The sequence below is a fragment of the Gopherus evgoodei genome, chromosome 6 (genome assembly GCF_007399415.2).
Source record: "Gopherus evgoodei ecotype Sinaloan lineage chromosome 6, rGopEvg1_v1.p, whole genome shotgun sequence".
In the NCBI taxonomy this organism is placed as follows: Eukaryota; Metazoa; Chordata; order Testudines; family Testudinidae; genus Gopherus; species Gopherus evgoodei.
The window spans coordinates 100,376,396-100,398,774 of record NC_044327.1 but is presented as its reverse complement, the minus strand read 5'-3'; the positions used below and the strand labels follow the sequence as shown (position 1 = coordinate 100,398,774).

Here is a 22,379-nt window from a genome sequence, read left to right as displayed (position 1 = left end):
TAGTACTTACTATTCTGGACATATAAGAGACTGTATCAGAGAGATTGGAGAGAAACCTGGTTGCACGTCTGGTCACTCTCAGAACCCAGAGAGAACAACAACCAAAAACTAACAGCACACACAAACTTCCCTCCCTCAAGATTTGAAGGTATCCTGTCCCCTGATTGGTCCTCTGGTCAGGTGACAGGCAACAAGTTCAGGCTCACTGAACTTGTTAACCCTTTACAGGCAGAAGAGACATGAAGTACTCCTGTTCTATTAACCCTTAACTATCTGTTTATGACAGTATCTCAAGTCCAGTTCTTGTCATTTAATGATCTCAGCAGAGCTCTTATAAATCACGTCCTTACAATCATTCCTGGGCTGTCTGTTATTGCAGTGGTTTTCGAAGTGCGGGTCATGACCCAATAGTGGGTCGCGGAATGGAAAGCATTGGGTTGTGGTGGCTCTGGTCAGCACCACCAACCAGGATGTTAAAAGTCCTGTCCGCAGTGCTGCCTGGCTAAGGCAGGCTAGTCCCTACCTGTTCTGACATTGCTCTGAGCCCCAGAAGTGACCAGTAGCAGGTCCAGCTCCTAGGCAAGGGGGCACCTGGGCTCCACACACTGCCCCCGCCCCGAACACTGGGTCAACACTCCCATTGACCCTGTCTCGCACCCCAATCGTGAGCCCTCTCCTACACCCAGAACCTCTCATTCCCAGCCACTACCCCCTCCCCCCAAACCTCTGCCCCAGCCCTGAGTCCCTCCCAAACCGCTCATCCGCAGCTCCGTTGAGTCAGGGGTGACAACAATTTTCTTCAACTGGGTTGTGAGAAAAAAAGTTTGAAAACCACTATAATATTGTATGCTTGTATACTTATGCAGGGTGTGTTAACTTAGCAGAAAATGTAGCTTTATAACGTCTTACTGATCTTACCATATTACAGAATCGAATTCTGAATAAAGTTGGAAACTAGAAGAGTAAGAACGTAGATTCTAATCTTGCTATTCTCACACCTTTGTGGTAAAAAAAAGTTAAAAAAAAAAAAAAAGTCAAAATGTAACTACAAAATCAAGAGTTTTCGTCTCAATTGTAAGTGTTCAACCTAGCATAGGATAATAGTTGAAAAAGTTTGGAAATTGTTGTTCTTGGGTTTTATTTATGCTCTAAAATTCTTTCTTAACAGCCAGTTCAGGTGGGACTAGATGAGAATGAGACATCAAAAATTTTCAGAAGTGCCCAAGTGACTTAGACAGGTAAGTCCCATTTTCAAAAGTGACTTAGGCACCTAAGGTGAGATTCACAAGGTGGACTTTAGTGTCCACTGCCACTTTAGGCTCCTAAATCCAATATTTAGATCCTCAGAACCACCCTCAGCTGTGGCCTAACCCTGTAGGCACTGAAGTTTCCATGGTTTTTCGTGACAAAGGGCTTATCTGGTTTAGACACCTGACTCTAGGAGAGGGTTCATGGCTGTGAATCCTGAGTGGAGAGAGGAGCCTCCCTTTAGCCTGGAGTTAGGCTATGTCTACGCTGGCAATTGAACGACAAAACTTCTGTCTTTCAGAGGTGTTAATGCTCCCCCACTTCCAAAAGACAAATGTTTTGCCGCAACAAGTGCCAGTGTGAACAGCATGTTGTCGGCAGGAGAGCCGCCAAACAGTGGCTACACTGCGTGACTTTTAGCGACAGGACTGTGGTAACACAGCCATATTGCTAAAAGCTGTGTAGTGTTAGACATCTAACTCCCTTTGAGGGGCTGGCCGTAGGCCACACTTCTCCCCACAACTTTTCTTACTGGCTCATTTAGGTGACTCTCCATTTAGCACAGTGGTTTCTGTTAATTCCTTTTTAGGTGCCTACCTGTCCCCCATGCATTGTATAGGGAGCCCGGCCACCTCACTCAGGGCTATGAATCCCACTTGGCAGCGGGGGCCACTAGGTACTGCAAACACTCAGCCTAAGTCTTTCTTTTGAATATCACCCTTAGGAACCTAACTTTCTCACTGACTTTCAATGAGATTAGGTTCCTAAGCACCTACATCTCTTTAGAAAATGGGACTTAGGCTCCTTTGTAATTTAGGTATTTTTGAACATTTTACCCATCGTTTGCATCAAAATTTAAACCAGTCTTTTTAACAATGCTATAACCAATGCACAAAAAGTAGCCAGATGAGTAGTATTTCTTTTTAAATTCAACAAGATCAATCAGGCCTCTTTTTGATAGTAAAATTACTTGATATTAACTAATGGAATGTTTTTCTAAGAAATATATATTAGAGCCTCACTAATCAGCACACTGTTTAATCTGCACAGCAACTGTTACTTTCTTCACCACTTAGCACAGGTATAATGAGCAATGTATTGTAATGAGGTATCATTAAGATTCAAAGCTTGCATAGGCCAGTGGCCTGCATTTTCAAAAATGCATGTACAATTCAAGGTTGCATATGCATGAAAGAATATGGTTTTGTATTGCTTGTTTCAGCCATGTAACATAAAAGCAATCAAGTGCTTTTTGTTGCGATAAAATTTCTATCTGTCAGTTCTTATAGGAAAACTTGATGCTAGAATATTTTTTCTCTTCTGCCACAGGACCATCCGATACGTACCAGAAAAGTCCAAAGACAAAATTATCTCTGATGAAGATGTCCTTGAAACGCTGCTGAAAATCTTTAAAGCTCTGTTCATAAATGACTTTAGTAGACAAATGGACTTATTTGCCTTACTTCCAGAAGTTAAATCCAAATATCTGGAATTACTGACTATTCAGTATAAGAGACCAAAAACAACTGGTTACAACCATCAAAGTAAAAATGTCTTTAATCCAGAAGAAGTTATGTTTAATACATTAGGGTTCAGTATTACTCGAGATCGGAGTTCACTGATTTCTGCTGGAACAGGAGTCTTTGTTACTAAAGGTTTTGTGCCAAAAGGGGCAGTTGTATCTATGTATCCTGGTAATGAAATACTTTTTGTCATTTTTTCAAATAAGTTAAACATGATTTCTAACTACATGGTTACTGATTGCATGACTGAATTGGTATCTCAATTTTAATTTTTTTAGCATTTTAACTTTGATACCTTGCCAAAATCACAGGTTAATATTTGTAAAGGTATTTCCACATGTAAACTGATTTGGAGAGCTTTTTGTGATAAGAAAAAAGATTATATTTCATGTTCTCTGAGTACCCAAGATCTGGTTTGAATTAGTAGAAAATTTGTCCCTGATTTCTGTAAGCACTAATGCACATGAGTAATTGAATTACATGGGATTGCTCACATGCATAAAATGAACCAGATCATGTTCATAAAGTTGTTCATATGCATAAGTATTTGCAGGATTGAGTCTATTCATCTCTCTATCAATATCAGTGGGCAATATAGAAAATTTTCACAGCACAAAGATATATTTATAAAATTTAAGAATGAAAGTAGAATGTATAAGACCAGAATAGGGGAAAAATGGGACTTTGGTCCGACTCCTTGTCTCTTGGAATGTCATTAGCTTACTTTGCTTAACAACATTTTTAGTTCTGTTAGCACTTCAGAGCCAGTACAGCCGTCTGAGAGCAAGCTGAATTCTGTTCTGCTGTGAACATCAACACAATCACCAATTAAATTCTTATTGCAGAATATTTATTGCAATTGGTGATGTAAGAGGCGGAAATTGATAATCAAATCCCAGGATGAGTTTGAGTTGGCCGTTAGGAACATCAGCCTAAATTTTCATCTCTTGTTGGGACCATTTGTGCTTCTCTGATGGTGGAATCTGGATTAAGCTGGGTAGCTGAGAATTACCCTGCTGTAGGGAGTTCTCACATGGTATGAAGTGATATAGCCAGTTCTGTAGCCAGCTGCTCCCCCCAGTGGAGATACAGGGAAGGGGAGCAGGGCAGAGTGGAGTATGCATGGACTACAGCAGGGATCGGCAACCTTTCAGAAGTGCAGTGCCGAATCTTCATTTATTCACTCTAATTTAAGGTTTTGCAAGTAATGCATTTTAACGTTTTTAGAAGGTCTCTTTCTATAAGTCTATAATATATAACTAAACTATTATTGTATGTAAAATAAATAAGGTTTTTAAAATGTTTAAGAAGCTTCATTTAAAATTTAATTAAACTGCAGAGCTCCCCGGACTGGTGGCCAGGACCCGGGCAGTCTGAGTGCCACTGAAAATCAGCTCACATGCTGCCTTCGGCACCCGTGCCATAGGTTGCCTACCCCTGGGTTACACCTATTCTGTATCTCAGCTGGTTTATGGTCCTGACCTAGAGAGACCATAGCCAGTTAGGTTAAGTTAGAGCAGCTTCTAAGGTCTAAGATGATGGCACAAATGTACCATAAGAGGACAACTGCTGGACTGGGGAAACATCAGATCAGTGTAGTTCTGTCCTTTCAAAATTATTAATGGCAGTTTATGAACTGAGGAAAGAATAATCTTATCCCTCTGCCACCTTTGGCCTCTGTCTGGGAGGCTGGATCATGACTACTAACCCCGTTTTGACACTTCTATTTATTGCCTTCTAAAATATCCATGTCTGTCTTACAACAGGTACAGTATATCAAAAGTATGAGCCCATCTTTTTCCAGTCCATTGGCAATCCATTTATTTTTAGATGCATAGATGGTGTACTTATTGATGGGAATGATAAAGGAATATCAAAAGCGGTGTACAGGTAAGCAGTCAAAAGAGATAGGAGAACAAAAATCTGTTCACATATTGAAAGGTATTATGGTTATCTAATCACACTGTTATCTGAAACCAAAAGTAGTTGGATTTATCTGACTTACCCTATGGGGAAAAATAAAATAAGTATCATGTACTGTAATATAAGATGCAGTGTGGTCAGTCTGTTCTCTTGTAATGAGGCTGGCAGCTATTGACTGTGATATATTAATATCACATCATGTGCCAGTCTGTACATTTGACCAGACTTACTTTGCTGAAAACTGATGCTTAAATAGCTGTGATTTTTTTTATAAGGAAAATATGCTGAAATCTAGGTCTGATTCCATATGAAGTTGTAAAAGTATATTTTCAGGTTTCTAATTAAATCTGGTTGATGGAAAGAAAAGAAATTATTTCCATGTCACAGAGCATGAACTCTGTGGTACCAAGAGGCATATTATCTAGCCCTAACTTGCCTTTAAAAAGCATTGAATAAAGCAGGACTGCAGAAGAGTAAGTCTGTACTTGGAGTAGCCTAGGGGCTAACATGCACTTTAGCAAATGTTAGTTTCCAGGGAAATTCAATTTACAGCAACATCTGTGCAGAATGCAAACATCACGCATCCAAAATAGAATTAACAATAACGACCAGGAAACAACCTGAAAGGACAGTCCCCTTGTATCTAGTTTGGGTTCTGGGAACAAGACTGAGGCTTACCTTGTAGTGGCCCTTCCCCACACAGCCCAAAAGGGAAATTAAATGTAATGATATTTCTTAAAAAATGGTGCGTTTGGGGATATTTTTTGCTTACTGTAAGAATGCCCTCATTTCAGCTTCTCTGGTAGATTCTGTTTTATTTTGTCCTTTGAGTTTTGATAGAAACCATATATTCCAAAGCCGGAAGGGACCATTGTGATAATCTAGTTTGACTTCCTGTGTAACACAGTTATATTGTTTAATATTCTCTTTTTTAAAGGATCAGCCTCTTTTGAATACCAATTTTATACTCTAATGAATCAGTCAAATGCTGTTGGGGAAATGTAACCTAAGGTAACTTGTGAGTATTTCCAGAAGTCGAAATAATGGTCAAAAGAAGCGTCAAGAAAAGAAACCTATATTTCTAGTTAATATTGTGATTCCTTTCAGATCATGCAGCAAGAGGGATCAACTTGGTCCTTTTCAAATGAGTGACATCACTTGGCTCAGACCTGCTGTGCTAAATCCACTGGCAGTAGGGCAGTATGTTAACAACTGTTCACACAGTAAGTTGAAAGGTAGAGTTCCTAGTCTCCAAGCTGACTTTAAATATGGAAATGACTTTTGTTGGGGGTGGAGCATTGTAATTGATAAAGAATGGTTCTCCATCCAGCAGTGACCTTTTCAAAGAGGCGCAAACACACTTGATGGTGTAGCAGAGGTTGTCAGGCTGAAATTTCCAGTAATTAATGGGAATTGGATATCCAAATCTGCAAGGGCAGCTTTGAAAATCTTATGTTTATATGGTCTGCTGATGCCTACTGGTCCTGTCCTGCTAATCTGCAGAATTCAACATTTTGAAAACAAAAGCAGTAAACTTGGACTGTAGGGGAAAGGAAATCCATGGACTGGTCCCTCTTGTGAAATGGTCCACTGAATGGAATAGTTGGAGAACCTCTTATATTGCATAATGTTGTTACTACATAATTCTTCTGAAAATTAATTTGGCAATCCCAATGCAAGGTAAACATTTTTGAATGAAAGCTTTTTTACATCACAATTCACTTACTGACTAGAAAAGAGTTTTTTGATTAAGTAAGTCTCAAATCTATATGCAATAGATGAGTCCAGCAACCTGACTACACTGTGGGATACAGAGAGTGGGGCAACTTACCCTAATGCCCTTCCTCAATACAAAATATATAACTATAAAATTCTGAGAGACTGGATCACTCATGGGATTGGTTGTGAGATAGGAAGTGTTTCATGGTCCCCAGAGACTCTGCCTGGGAAATGAGTGGGGATCTCAGTGCATTGCCCAGGAATAGGTATCTGCATCATAAATAAAGCACTATACAAGTGCCACCAATGTAGGCATCCTGACCAAAGAGGCTAAAGCGTGAATGGTCATAAAGATACAACTCGGTATTATTGATGCTATAAGCTTCATTCTGAGCTATGCAAGCTGGGCACCTTGGTGGTCCAATGGATAACAAGAACTACTATTTAGTTAAATTAGGCTGAACTTGACCCCTGCTCAGGAGGCCAACACGAGGCCTACGCACTGCTTAAGCTTTCAAAATAGGGCTTAAATGGGGCTTATGCGGTGCATAGGTCTTCCGCTGGCTCTCACCACGGGGTGAATTTCACTCATAATGAGCACAGTGAGTACTTTTTTCAGAAGAATACTTGGCATTTACATATATAAACTGCATATGAATTTCTCAGTCCTGTATAAGAATTTTTTTTCCCCTCTCTTTCTATCCTCTCCCCACCCCTCCATCTCCAGACAAGGCAGCCAACGTCTGTTATCAGGAGTTTGATGTGCCTGAATATTTTCCAGTAGAACTGAAACAGTATCTTCCAAACATCACCTACAGCCATGACATGCCTATGTAAGTACACTTATGCGTTTTCATAGCATCCAAGAAGCCAAATTAGTAAGTGAACAAAGTTCATTTCTGTTGAGGTGAGCTACACAAAAACACAGCACTGTTAAGAAAGAGTTTGCTTTTATAAGGGAATCGCTTTTATACCTGTACTTATCAGCATAGCTCTGGGGATGAATTTTGTTAAGCTACTACTAGAGCTGCCAAGGAACAATTGGTGAATTCCACTGAAACAGTAGTTATTTGCTAAAGAACCAGTGGGGCCCTGGAGGATTGAGATACAAAAGGAGTGCTTAAAGACTATAAAGCTATTGAAGAGAAACTAAATGGATTCTTTGCTTCAGTCTTCAGGGCTGAGGATGTTAGGGAGATTCCCAAACCTGAGCCAGCTTTTGTAGGTGACAAATCTGAGGAATTGTCACAGATTAAAGTGTCACTAGAGGAAGTTTTGGAATTAATTGATAAACTCAACATTAACAAGTCACCAGAACCAGATGGCATTCACCCAAGAGTTCTGAAAGAACTCAAATGTGAAGTTGTGGAACTATTAACTATGGGTTGTAACATGTCTTTTAAATCGGCTTCTGCACCCAATGACTGGAAGATAGGTATATCTCCAATTATTATTATTAGCTATCTCCTAGAACTGGAAGGGACCTCGAAAGGTCATCGAGTCCAGCCCCCTGCCTTGACTAGCAGGACCAAGTACTGATTTTTGCCCCAGATCCCTAAGTGGCCCACTCAAGGATCAAACTCACAACCCTGGATTTAGCAGGTCAATGCTCAAACCACTGAGCTATCCCTCCATGTAACACCAATATTTAAAAAGGGCTCTACAGGTGATCCCAGCAATTACAGACTGGTAAGTCTAACGTCGGTACCAGGCAAATTAGTCGAAACAGTAGTAAAGAATAAAATTGTCAGACACATAGAAGAACATAAATTGTTGGGCAAAAGTCAACATGGTTTCTGTAAAGGGAAATCGTGTCTTACTAATCTAGTCGAGTTCTTTGAAGGGGAAAACAACCATGGACAAGGGGGATCCAGTGGACATAGTGTACTTAGATTTCCAGAAACCCTTTGACAAGGTCCCTCACCAAATGCTCTTAGGTAAGTTAAGTTGTCATTGGATAAGAGGGAAGATCCTTTCATGGGTTGAGAACTGGTTAAAAGACAGGGAACAAAAGGTAGGAATTAATGGTAAATTCTCAGAATGGAGAGGGGTAACTAGTGGTGTTCCCCAAGGGTCAGTCCTTGGACTAATCCTATTCAACTTATTCATAAATGATCTGCAGAAAGGGGTAAAAAGCGAGATGGCAAAGTTTGCAGATGCTACTAAACTGCTCAAGATAGTTAAGACCAAAGCAGATTGTGAAGAACTTCAAAAAGATCTCACAAAACTAAGTGATTGGGCAACAAAATGGCAAATGAATGTGAATAAATGTAAAATAATGCACATTGGAAAAAATAAACCCATCTATACATACAATATGATGGGGGCTAATTTAGCTATAATGAATCAGGAAAAAGATCTTGGAGTCATTGTGGATAGTTCTATGAAGATGTCCATGCAGTGTGCAGAGGTGGTCAAAACATAAAAAAGGGGATAGAGAATAAGAAGGAGAATATATTATTGCCCGTATATAAATTGATGGTATGCCCACGTCTTGAATACTGCATACAGATGTGGTCTCCTCATCTCAAAAAAGATATACTGGCACTAGAAAAAGTTCAGAGAAGGGCAACTAAAAGATTAGGGGTTTAGAACGGGTCCCATATGAGGAGACATTAAAGAGACTAGGACTTTTCAGCTTGGAAAAGAGGAGACTAAGGGGGGATGTGATAGAGGTATATAAAATCATGAGTGATGTGGAGAAAGTAGATAAGGAAAAGTTATTTACTTATTCCCATGATACAAGAACTAGGGGTCACCAAATGAAATTAATAGGCAGCAGGTTAAAAACAAATAAAAGGAAGTTCTTCTTCACGCAGCGCACAGTCAACTTGTGGAACTCTTTACCTGAGGAGGTTGTGAAGGCTAGGACTATGACAGCATTTAAAAGAGAACTGGATAAATTCATGGAGGTTAAGTCTATTAATGGCTGTTAGCCAGGATAGGGTAAGGAATGGTGTCCCTAGACTCTGTTTGTTTGTCAGAGGGTGGAGATGGATGGCAGGAGAGAGATCACTTGATCATTACCTGTTAGGTTCACTCCCTCTGGGGCACCTGGCATTGGCCACTGTCGGTAGAAATGATACTGGGCTAGAGGGACCTTTGGTCTGACCCAGTACAGCCATTCTTATGTTCTTATATTTTTGCTTGTTTAGTAGACAATCACAGGAATGCCTTTAACTTTAATTCAAATGTAAATTTGAAATTGGGACAATATTCCTTATCAGATTAAAGTAGGTGATATTTGGTGTCTGAACTGATTAGCATCATCCTCTTAATATCACTCTTTTCCAATTCATTCTAGATAAGAGAGCAAGCGGATGAGTTTGCTAGAGGAGATCCACAATATTTTTATATTCAGGCATATGCAATTTGAAACTACTAGAGTTACAAACGCTGGCAAAATAAAGACTGTGATAGAAAGGGCAATTGATCTGTAGCTGAATAGTCACAAAATCCTGGCTGTGAACTGAGATCTTGAAAATGTATTCTTTACAAAGAATCTGGAAACATTCATTTTTTGAAATCTGAGAGAATTCACAGCAGGATTAAAAACTGAACAGATTCCAGCATCAATTCTGTTTTTGAATGCAGTGAACTGCTAATCTTAAATATATTCTAGAATTCAAAGTTGTAGGTGGATCAGCTAGAACTTTTCATGGGGCTCTGGAGCTATTTCAGAATGCTGGTTTTTGGAGTGAGAGAGTGGTTGGCAATATCACGGAAGAAACTATCACTAATCTCAGACAAAAGACTTAGTTAAGGCAAAATTAAAGCTGAGAATATGTATCAGTGATTTTAGGGTAAACAAGGAATGTAATTGAATTTTTTTGTGCCCAAAGTTAAGATACACATACAAGAAACCCAAATATTTGACAAGTGTGGAAATTCACCATAAACAGATCCAACCTACCTTAAATTTACCTGCTTAGGGCTCATCTGCAGTTGGAAATTACAGCAGAGATTTGATTGTCCAGTTCCTATTAATTTTAAATCCAGGTTCCTTCTGTGACTTTTAAAATCACATCATAGACTTTAAGGTCAGAAGGGACCATTATGATAGTCTAGTCTGACTTCCTGCACAATGCAGGCCACAGAATCTCACCCACCCCACTCCTGTATCAAACCCCTAACCTATGTCTAAGCTATTGAAGTCCTCAAATTGTGGTTTAAAGACTTCAAGGTACAGAGAATCCTCCAGCAAGTGACCCCTGACCCACGCTGCAGAGGAAGGTGAAAAAAACCCAGGGTTGTATTCTCTCCTTTAACCAGTTCATTATCCACCTTTCAATTTTCATATTGATCCCCATGTTTTCCAGTTTAGCTCATAATTCCCCATGTGGAACCATATCAAATGCCTTACTGAAGTCGAGGTAAATTAGATCCACTGCTTTTCCTTTGTCTAAAAGATCTGTTACATTCTCGAAGAAGGAGATCAGGTTGGCTTGGCACGATCTACCTTTTGTAAAACCATGTTGTATTTTGTCCCAATGATCATTGACCTCAATGTCCTTAACTACTTTCTCCTTCAAAATTTTTTCCAAGACCTTGCATACTATAGATATCAAACTAACAGGCCTGTAGTTAGCCGGATCACTTTTTTTTTCACTTTCTTAAAAATAGGGACTATGTTAGCAATTCTCCAGTCATACGGTACAACCCCTGAGTTTAGAGATTCATGAAAAATTCTTGCTAATGGGCTTGCAATTTCATATGCCAGTTCCTTTAATATTCTTGGATGAAAATTATTTCACCCCACCGCCATGTAGCCCCATTAAGCTATTCGACTTTGGCTTGTACCTCGGATGTGGTAATATCTACCTGTCATTCCCATTTGTCATCCTACCATTATCCTTAAGCTCTTCATTAGCCTCATTAAAGACTGAGGGTACGTCCAGACTACCCACCGTATCGCGGGTTAAAATCGATTGCTCGGGGATCGATATATCGCATCTAATCTAGACGCGATATATTGATCCCCGAGCGAGCTTATATCGATTCCGGAACTCCATCAACCCGAACGGAGTTCCGGAATCGACACGGAGAGCCGCGGACATCGATCCCGCACCGTCTGGACGGGTGAGTAATCCGATCTTAGATATTCGACTTCAGCTACGTTATTCACGTAGCTGAAGTTGCGTATCTAAGATTGATTTTCCCCCCCTAGTCTGGACGAGCCCTGAGGCAAAGTATTTGTTTAGATATTGGGGTCCATGCGTAGATTATCCTTGACCTCCATTCCATCCTGAGTGTTTAGCGGTCCCACGTCTTCTTTCTTTGTTTTCTTATTTATATGGCTATAGAATCTTTTACTATTGATTTTAATTCCCTTTGCAAGGTCCAACTCTACAAGGCTTTTGGCCTTTCTCATTTTATCCCTTTGTGTTCTGACCTCAATAAGGTAGGTTTCCTTGCTAATCCCTCCCATCTTCCACTCCTTGTAGGCTTTCTGCTTTTTCTTAATCACCTCTCTGAGATGCTTGCTCATCCAGCTTGGTCTACAACTCCTGCCTATGAATTTTTTCCCCTTTCTTAGGATGCAGGCTTCTGATAGTTTCTGCAACTTTAACTTGAAGTAATTCCAGGCCTCCTCCACCTTTAGATCCACAAGTTCGTCAGTCCAGTCCACTTCCCTAACTAATTTCCTTAATTATTTTAAGTTAGCCCTTTTGAAATAGAAAACCCTAGTCCCAGATCTATTTTTGTTTATACTTCCATTTAGTTTGAACTGAATTGGCTCATGATCGCTCGAACCAAGGTTGTCCCCTACAACCATTTCTTCTATGAGGTCCTCACTTCTCACAAAAAAACAAATATAACCAAATCAAACCCTATTGTTGGTTCAGCAACTACTTAGTGAAGGAATCCATCAGCTATCACATTCAGGAAAATTTGAGCCCTATTATTATTACTAGCACTTGTCCTCCAGTCAATATCTGGGAAGCTAAAGTCTCCCATGATCACACAATTCCCATTAGTATTTACTGCATTAACGAGGTCTCTATCCATATCCAAATCAGATCCCAGTAGTCTGTAGCACACCCCAAGCATTATCCCAGGGGAGGTTCTAGTAGCTTTCTTCCCCAGTGTGATTTTTGCCCAGACGGACTCTGTCTTATTCATTCCATCACTTCTTTACAGTCTACCTACCTCATCACTGATCTACAATGCTACTCCTCCACCTTTGCCTTTATTTCTGTCTTTCCTAAACAGCACATACCCTTCAATACCTGTGCTCCAATCATGACTACTATTCCACCATGTTTCTGTTATCCCTATATCATCTGGTTTCACTTCCTGCACCAGTAACTCTGGTTCCTCCATTTTGTTACTTAGGCTCCTTGCATTGGTGTACAAACATCGTAGTTTTTGTTGTTTGGCTTGGCTTACATTCTTTACCCGAGTAGGCACAGACATTCTACTGCCAGTATCAACTATTAGACTGGTGTCTATATTACCCTTCCTCCTTATGTCCATTCTCCTACCCATGGTCGTATCCTTTCTTACTTCATTTTCTTCCCTCTCAACTTTAAAATCTGGTGTGAAGATTACCTGAATATCTCCCCCAAATTCCTAGTTTAAAGCTCTCAATTAGTTGTGCCAGCCTCCATCCTAGAAGTCTATTTCCCTCCCTACTCAGGTGAAGTCCATCCCATCTGTCCATGAATGCTTCCCAGTGGCCATACATCCCAAAACCCTGCTTATGGCACTACTGCCTGAGCCATCTGTTGATCGTCATAATCTTGTCACACCTTTGTTGCCCTTCTCTGGAAACAGGCGGAATCCCACTGAAGTTCACCTGAGCCTCAGTTTCCTTAAGCATCTTCCCCAGCCTGGCATAGTCTCCCTTGATACGTTCCAGTGAGAATCTAGCCGTATAATTCATTCCCACATGAAGGACAATCAGTGGATTCTTTCCCGCTCCCATTAGGATCCTCCTTAGCTTCAGGTCCACACCCCGTATATTAGCACCGGGCAGACAGCACATTCTTCTGTTCTCCGGATCAGCTCTGGTTACAGGCCTGTCTATTCTTCTCAGGAAGGAGTCCCCAGTCACATAGACCTGCCTTTTCCTAGTGATGGTGCGACTCTCTGGTCTGTCCTGTTCCCTCTGGCTGCAAGTCCTCTTGGTTCCTATTCTCCCTTGCAATCCTCTGCAACCCATCCCATATCCTCCTGGAGCTCATATTTGGTGGTGGTATCTCCATTGACTTTTCCCCTCTACCTATAGGACTAGCTGCTTTGCTTTTCTTCCTTGCCCTCTCACCTTCAGTGACCACCTGCTGTGCCCCTTCTTCATTTTCCAACTCCACAAACCTGTTTCTGAGCTCTATTTCTCCTTCACTAGCTCGTCTTTTCCTCTGCCTGGTTCTCTTAGTCACATGCTTCCACTGTCCACTTTCCTCACCCAGCAGTCTCCCTTCAGAGTTCTTTGGTCCTGCTTCCATCTGCAAGTCTGAGCTTTTCTCTTCAGCCTCCTCCTGTCTTTGCTCCATCTGCTTGAACCCCCTTCTAAACTCAGCCAGAGTTTCCACCTGCATCTCCAATCCTCTGATCTTTTCTTCCAACAGTTCTCTCAGGCAGCACTTCATGCAGACAAAACTCTTTTCGGGTACCCCTCCAGGATCATGTACATGCCGCAGCTTCCACATCCAGTCATCTTCATTGTGTCTTCCACTGCTTGGGTCACTACCACTGCTGCCTCTGTATCTGTCATAGGTTTCCCCCTAAATCCTATAAATCTGGGAAACACAAACCAAACCAAAACACCACCACCTACTGCACAACAAACCCTCAACGAGCACCAAAACACTGCCAGAACCCCACCCCGCTCCCTTCACTAGCCTGTCTGTTCCTCTGTCTGCCTCTTAGTCTTCCCCCCAAAACTCCCCTGTTTATAGCTCTGTTTGCTGGCTCCTGTGCCGCTGTCACTGTCTGGTCCGCTGCCTGACTGGTTGGCTACCTTTATAGGACCCCTAATCAGAGAAGCCCTGCCCCCTAATCAGGGCGCACTTTCTCTCTCAGCACACTGCCCCTGCCAGCCTCTACATACAAATAGCTACTCATACCTTCTCTTCCAACAGAACTCCCACTCAGACTCCCCTGTTTACAGCTCTTGAAGAGCTGAGATAACATACATAACAGTAATACTACTTGGCACTTAGCACAGACAGGACTGTCACATTTAATATTGTGCCAGCTGGTATGATTCAGCCTAGGGTTCACCATGTCCAGCTGACACGATGTTAAATACAATAGCAGCTTTTGATCCATAAACTAAGGCTTGTGGAAAAGCTCCTACTCTGGTCATATGTCCTGGTAGGACAAGGACTTCAGTGGACTGGTCTCCTCTCCAGGGGTGGCTTGCCTGAGTGTAGGTTTATCTGCAATCGGTGGTAGCTATGTGTAGAACAGGCCTGCACAACTCGTTAAGCGGCGAGGTCCACATTACTCCAAAGAAAACAGCTGAGGGCCGAAACCCCCTAGCCCCGCGGAAACACCCCCCTCCCCAGCCCAGCGGAAACATTCCGCCCCAGCACCGCCCAGCCCAGCTGAAACAAACCCTCCTTTCCCAGTGCTGCCCCACTAAAACAGCTGTGGGCCAAAAAGGAAGGTTGGGGGTGGGGAGGTGGTACTTGATTTTAAATCAACCAGGGGCTCCCAGCTGAAGAGCTGGCTGGGAGCCCTCAGGGTCAAATTAAAGGGCTCGGGGCTCTGGCGGCTGCGGGAACCCGGAGCTTTGTGGGGCTGCGGCAGAGATTTAAATGGCCCAGAGCTCCTGCTGCTGAGGGGAGCCCTAGCCCTTAAATCCCAGCCCCAGCGCATCCGCTGGAGCCGCCACCGGGATTCAAAGGGCTCTGGGCTGCCCGTGGCGGTGGGGAGCCCTGAGCCCTTTAAATCTCAGCCACGGCTGAGAATCTCTGTGGGCAGCTCAGAGCCCTTTGAATCCCAGCCACAGCTGAGATTTAAAGGGCTCTGGGCTCCCCACGGCTGTGGGGAGCCCAGAGCATTTGAATCCCGTCCGCAGCTGGCAGAGCTGGCTTTAGGAAGTGTGGGGCCCAATTCGAACATTTTCGGTGGGGCCCTGGCAGGGATGACTGAAAGAAAAAAAAAATGTTTAAAAAAAGCCTTTCATTTCTTAGCAACCAGTTCCCTATAAAAAGTTCTGCCACAGTATGTATTTTTTGTGTCAGTAGGGTTACCATACGTATTTACTGCATTAATGAGGTCTCTATCCATATCCAAATCAGATCCCAGGATGGTGATTTAAGATCCAAAACGCCTGACATGTCCGGGAAAGCACAGATGTATGTTAACCCTACTTAAAGTTCTTTTTTAAAAAGATGTGTCTGAACTAGAAAGGAGCTCCGCCACTCCCTGAGGGTGTGCTAGGGTGCACATGTGGGTCCCAGCTGCTCCCTGCCAAGCACATTGAAGCAGGTGTGCAGGGTTACTTCCCTGGGAACTACAGGGCACCAGTGGACATGGGGCTGGCTGGAGGTGCGGGGGAGGTGGCTGGAAGTAGGGTCTGGCTGCAGGCTGGGCAAGGGGTAGGGCAGGCTGGAGACTGCGTGTGGGATGGGCTGGCTGGCTTCAGGCAGGGCCACGGGGAGTGCGGCATGGGTTGGCAGGGCTGGAGACAAAGGAATGCAGGACTGGCTGACTTCAGGCAGGGGGGTGCGGCAGGGGTTGGCTGGAGACAGGGAAGGGGGTGCAGGGCTGGCTGGAGACAGGTTGGTGCAGGGCTGAAGGCAAGGCAGGGGGTGAGGGGCTGGCTGGAGACGGGCTGGCTGTGGGCAGCGGGTGCAGGGCTGGCTGCAGAGAGGAACTGGTGCAGGCAGGGCAGGAGGTGTGGCAGGGGTTGGCTGCGGGCAACTGGTGCAGGTACAGGGGATACAGCCCATCCTGTATGGTGAGTGCCCCCTCCTCCTGCCTCCCCCACCAGGGTAGCAGTAGCAGGCCATGGCTCAGGAGCTATTTAAAGGGCCTGGGGCTCCCCTGCTTCCACTGCCCCAGCCCTGTAAATAGCTGCAGGAGCCCTGGGGAAGTGGTGGGGCTCCAGGGGCTATTTAAAGGACTAGGGCAGGAAAGGCATCTGGAGACCTGCCCCCCCCCTCCCCCCGCTACCCCAGGGCTCTGAGGGCTATTTAAAGAGCCCGCGGCTCCCCTGCTTCTACCGCCCCAGCCCTGTAAATAGCCGAGGGAGCCCTGGGGAAGCGGTGTGGCTTCAGCGACTATTTAAGGACCAGGGCAGCAGAGGCAGCTGGAGCCCCGGCCCTTTAAATAGCCCCCAGAGCACCCCGCTACCCCAGGGCTCTGGGGTATTTAAAGGGCCTGGGGCTCCCCTTCTTCTACCACCCCAGCCCTTTAAATAGCCACGGGAACCCTGGGGAAGTGGTGGGGCTCTGGTGGCTATTTAAGGGGCCAGGGCGGTAGAAGCGATGGGAACCCCGGACTTTTTAAATAGCCCCCAGAGCCCCACAGCCCTACCCCAGGGCTCCAGCAGTGGTGCTCTGGTGGCAATTTAAAGGGCCTGGGAGCCACAGGCCTTTTAAATTGCCCCCTGGGGAAGCTGGGCCACCCCGCTACAGCGCACTGGCTTTTGCTGGTGCACCGTACTGGGGCTTGGGCATGTGGCCCTCTTAGGGGCGGGCTGATTCAGGGGAATTGGTTGAATTGGCCTAAAGCCGGCCCTGGCGGCTGAGATTTAAAGGGCTCTGGACTCCCCGCGGCTGTGGGCAGCTCAGAGCCTTTTGAATCCCAGCCGCGGCTGAGATTTAAAGAGCTCTGAGCTCCCCGTCACTGCGGGCAGCCCAGAGCCTTTTGAATCGCGGCTGTGGCTGGGATTTAAAGAGCTCTGAGCTCCCCGTCACTGCGGGCAGCCCAGAGCCTTTTGAATCGCGGCTGTGGCTGGGATTTAAAGAGCTCTGGGCTCCCTGCCGCTGCGGGCAGCTCAGAGCCTTTTGAATCCCTGCCGCGACTGAGATTTAAAGAGCTCTGAGCTCCCCGCCACTGTGGGCAGCCCAGAGCCCTATGAATCCCGGCCGTGGCTGAGATTTAAAGAACTCTGAGCTCCTCTCTACTGCGGGCAGCTTAGAGCCCTTTGAATCATGGCCGTGGCTGGGATTTAAAGGACTCTGGGCTCCCCACCGCCGTGGGCAGCGCAGAGCCTTTTGAATCCCGGCCGCGGCTGAGATTTAAAGGGCTCTGGGCTCCCCGCTGCTGCGGGCAGCCCAGAGCCTTTTGAATCGCGGCTGTGGCTGGGATTTAAAGAGCTCTGGGCTCCCTGCCGCTGCGGGCAGCTCAGAGCCTTTTGAATCCCGCTGCGGGCCGCACAGTGAGCCTCTGCAGGCCGCATGTTGTGCAGGTCTGATGTAGAACAATGCCCTTGTGCTGGATCATCCTTGCCATAGCCCCTGCCCTGTCTGCTTTAGTATCTTTTCCTCACTTCATGACCGAGTCTTTTGTTTGTGTATACAGCCTGTCCACTTTGTAACAGTATTTATATGTAAATGTTTTCTGAGCTTTTCTATTGTTAAAGATTGAAATTGGACATGGGTATAGCCTGTAATTTGACATGCATATTTCATTTATATTTGTACAGTATCAAAGGATTTACAGTTGTTCTGTGTGAACCAGAATTAATATAGCCATAACCAATCTCAGAATCTTACCATGTTCAATTTTAATAAATTGGTGAAATGTCCCTTTTTACTTTTCTTGTTTTGCAGCCCTTTGAGGTGTGTGATTCTTGTTGCTCTCAGAGAGATTAAGCAAGGAGAAGAGCTTTTTTCTAATTACTACACCATTGTCAACTGAATCAATGAAACCATGGATTAAAGAATTCTTTGCCATTAAGATATTTATTGTGTGTACACTTGGCATCTCTGTGTAATGGAGAGCTGTGCTTTCCAATTAAAAATGAGCTACAAAGCTGTATTTTCATGTAAATATTACTTCAATTTTGATACAGTTGTGGTTTGCAGCTGTTTACATCATTAAGTATACCGGTGCTAATACTACAGCAAGTATAATTGGTTTTCAGTTAACTGCACAGTAGCTCATTAAATTAATATATAGTTTCTGAATTATGCTATTTCGTCTTCTGTTTTCTCTATATGCACGTCACTGTGATCCATTTTAAATCTCAAATCCATTCTGCTGTTCTTGCTATAATGGACATAATTTATATAAAACAAATCCTTTCAGTAAAGTGTCTCCTTCACTTGTGTTTCTAATGGGATCTTCTGCACACCACAATTTTTTATAATTGCTGATGCAGTTAGATCATATTAATGGAACATTACGTTTTGAAAAATAGTTCCTCTTATGGCCCCCTTTTATTTTTTTAAGAGGTGTAATGTTTCACATGGTGTTTTGAAAGACTATTTTCAACCACAGTTTAACTAAACTTATGCCAGTGAAGTGTCTTTTTGAAAGCAAGTGTCTAACATTTTTGCTAACATGATCATTTCCCAACTCAATTTCTTTGAAGCACTATTTGAAAATTTTATTTTCATAAACTCTAGAGAATGTTTTAGCCTTTAGGTCTGGTGAAGCAATGTATGATTCCCTCAGCCTTTATTCCAATGCTGCAAGCAAGCCTCACGTTTTGTGGGTAGGGGCAGAACACAGCCCTGGTTCCAGTACATGCCATTTACTTTCACAGTGCTAATGCTAAACAGGAAGCAGGGTGGTCTGCTATTCTCACCAGTGTCCAGTCTCCTCTTCCAGGGCCAGCTTGGGAACTCGCTTCCCTTCTTTACCATTTGATCTTCTCACCTCATCTGAGACTGAATCATGAATTGCTTTAGAAGGGCCTAGCCTTAGTAGAAGATTGCTAAGTGGAAGGCCATCTCATCAAGAAATCAGAGCAAGCAGGAGAGCTGTTTGACCTCTGAAGAAGAGTCTGGATGCCAAGGACAGTAAACAGTGTTTTCTCTTTCACCCCCAAGAAGATAGTGCAGCACTCACTCTGTGGCTGTTGTATCATCTTGTGTGGTTAGCACAAAGTGAAGTTTACAGCCATATGGAAATTACTAGTCTTCACATGTTAGAAGAACCAGGTCTTATCTTTGTTTAATCTCCAAGCAGCAATGCAATCCAAAGCCATTAATTGTCATACTTATATGTTAATAGCTTTAAGAAATTATCATTTGAAGTATACTCATCTTAAAACTATGAAGGTCACATTTACTGCTGTTACTCAGAATGGCTTCCTTATTCCAGCACTACTAGTTCTGAATGTTAAGGTAATTTAGGACTGCAGGCCCTCAGCTGCATTCTGCAGACTATGAGCAGAACACATGGGGCTGACTCCTCCTCATTAATGCTGCTGAAAATGAGAAACCAGCTAAACAGCCTTCTTTAGGGCCTATTCCTGTGTAAGAGGAAGCAAGAGGCCTCAGAAGAACCCTGGACTAGATCTGGCAGGGGCAGCAAATAGCTCAGCTATGGATACAGCTGTGAGCTACCAGACACACCCAGGAGGTGAATCAAGGTGGCAGGAAGCTGGGCAGGTGGTGGTGTTGAGGTTAAGCAGAAAGAGACAAGAACAATGTAGGAAAGTGGGAGGACGTGAAATGGTTTTACATACAGTCATAAAACTTGTGCATTCTTTAGATTTCTGTTACTTAGCTACACAAAAAAACACAGGACCTTATTTTATAAAATCTTAATCATTGTTTCAGTAAATGCTGCTGTTTAAAGGGTAATGGAGCAGAGGAGAAGATAATGTAGAATTGTTAGGAATTTTTACCAGCATGACAACAAATCAGATTTCCAAAAACAACCCAGCGGCTGAAAGTTGAAGCTATACAAATTCAGAATGGACATAAGGTGTACATTTTTGATAGACTAATTAACCATTGGAACAATTTACCAAGGGTGGTTGGAGAATTCTCCATCACTGACAATTTTTACAGCAAGAAGGGATGTTTTTCTAAAAGATCTGCTCTAAGAATTATTTTGGAGATATTCTTTGGCTTTTGTTATACAAGAGGTCAGACTAGATCACCATATTCTCTTTGGGCTTTGGACTCTATGAATAATACAATAAACAATTTCTCTGTTGGATGTATAATCTGTGAAGATGACTAGCTGATTTTAATTAGGAGTCCTTCAAAAACTGGAGCATTCTTGTGCTAATTAATTCTAAGTCCTTGTACATTAGTAGTAGTGTAGGGAAAGGAAAAGTAGTGTAACGACTAAAAATGTAAGACCATTTTAAATTACTCATCCTTATTCAGCAAGGTCCTCTTCCCAAATAGCTGACTGTTAGTCAGCTCCTAACACACAAGTAAAACTCATGTATTAGTGCCAGGATACAATAAATATATTTAAGACCAATGCCTAACAAGCCTCATGGATTACATTGAGTAAATACAATTCTTTAGAAACTCTTTAAGCACTTAGTTTCAAATTACCCATACAAAGATCTAATATTTCTACGGCAGTGTGAGTAATTAACCTTTCAATGACATTCCAAAATCTTAATTAGGAACATTAATTTGACTAGTTCAAATCTTTTCCATACCCTGAGCAGAATTTGTTATACAAAAACAATGTATCTACTCTGCCATAATTGTTTGTCATATAGATGCACTTCCGTTGAAGATAGACATGAAGTGATTGCTGTCATAGATCTGATTTAATGGTATGTGATAGATTACAAATTGGGTTGTTACCTAGGGAAAAGAGTCTGGCAACCTTTACAACCAATTTATTTCTTTACAAATCTTCCGTTTTGATTCTTATAGGATGCTTTTAGGACATCAAATATGCAGGTATAATTTTAGTTTTGACCATTGTTTCTTATAACTTCACTTTCTCTTATAGACTCATAGACTCTAGGACTGGAAGGGACCTCGAGAGGTCATCGAGTCCAGTCCCCTGCCCTCATGGCAGGACCAAATACTGTCTAGACCATCCCTGATAGACATTTATCTAACCTACTCTTAAATATCTCCAGCGATGGAGATTCCACAACTTCCCTAGGCAATCTATTCCAGTGTTTAACTACCCTGACAGTTAGGAACTTTTTCCTAATGTCCAACCTAAATCTCCCTTGCTGCAGTTTAAGTCCATTGCTTCTTGTTCTACCATTGGAGGCCAAGGTGAACAAGTTTTCTCCCTCCTCCTGATGACACCCTTTTAGATACCTGAAAACTGCTATCAGGTCCCCTCTCAGTCTTCTCTTTTCCAAACTAAACAAACCCAATTCCTTCAGCCTTCCTTCATAGGTCATGTTCTCAAGACCTTTAATCATTCTTGTTGCTCTTCTCTGGACCCTCTCCAATTTCTCCACATCTTTCTTGAAATGCGGTGCCCAGAACTGGACACAATACTCCAGTTGAGGCCTAACCAGCGCAGAGTAAAGCGGAAGAATGACTTCTCGTGTCTTGTTTACAACACACCTGTTAATGCATCCCAGAATCACGTTTGCTTTTTTTGCAACAGTATCACACTGTTCACTCATATTAAGCTTGTGGTCCACTATGACCCCTAGATCTCTTTCTGCCATACTCCTTCCTAGACAGTCTCTTCCCATTCTGTATGTATGAAACTGATTGTTCCTTCCTAAGTGGAGCACTTTGCATTTATCTTTATTGAACTTCATCCTGTTTACCTCAGACCATTTCTCCAATTTGTCCAGATCATTTTGAATTTTGACCCTGTCCTCCAGAGCAGTTGCAATCCCTCCCAGTTTGGTATCGTCCGCAAACTTAATAAGCGTACTTTCTATGCCAACATCTAAATCGTTGATGAAGATATTGAACAGAACCGGTCCCAAAACAGACCCCTGCGGAACCCCACTTGTTATACCTTTCCAGCAGGATTGGGAGCCATTAACAACTACTCTCTGAGTACGGTTATCCAGCCAGTTGTGCACCCACCTTATAGTAGCCCCATCTAAATTGTACTTTCCTAGCTTATCTATAAGAATATCATGCGAAACTGTATCAA

The 22,379-nt window shown here is 43.0% G+C and overlaps 1 protein-coding gene across 5 annotated transcripts in view; it reads left to right on the top strand.

Moving 5' to 3' along the window:
• The window catches only part of SETD9 (SET domain containing 9), a 29,052-nt gene extending 10,425 nt beyond the window's left edge, over positions 1-18,627 (top strand). For 2 of the 5 annotated variants that reach the window (XM_030566667.1, XM_030566664.1), the window contains exons 3-8: positions 2,578-2,942; positions 4,538-4,661; positions 5,802-5,929; positions 7,141-7,246; positions 15,665-15,721; positions 18,146-18,627. In XM_030566667.1, coding sequence (XP_030422527.1) covers positions 2,578-2,942; positions 4,538-4,661; positions 5,802-5,929; positions 7,141-7,246; positions 15,665-15,721; positions 18,146-18,233 — 868 coding nt within the window. In that variant the 3' untranslated portion in view covers positions 18,234-18,627. The remainder of the gene's footprint in view (positions 1-2,577; positions 2,943-4,537; positions 4,662-5,801; positions 5,930-7,140; positions 7,247-15,664; positions 15,722-18,145) is intronic. The other 3 variants (XM_030566663.1, XM_030566666.1, XM_030566665.1) reach the window with 3 other exon arrangements.
• The last annotated feature ends 3,752 nt before the right edge of the window (positions 18,628-22,379 follow it).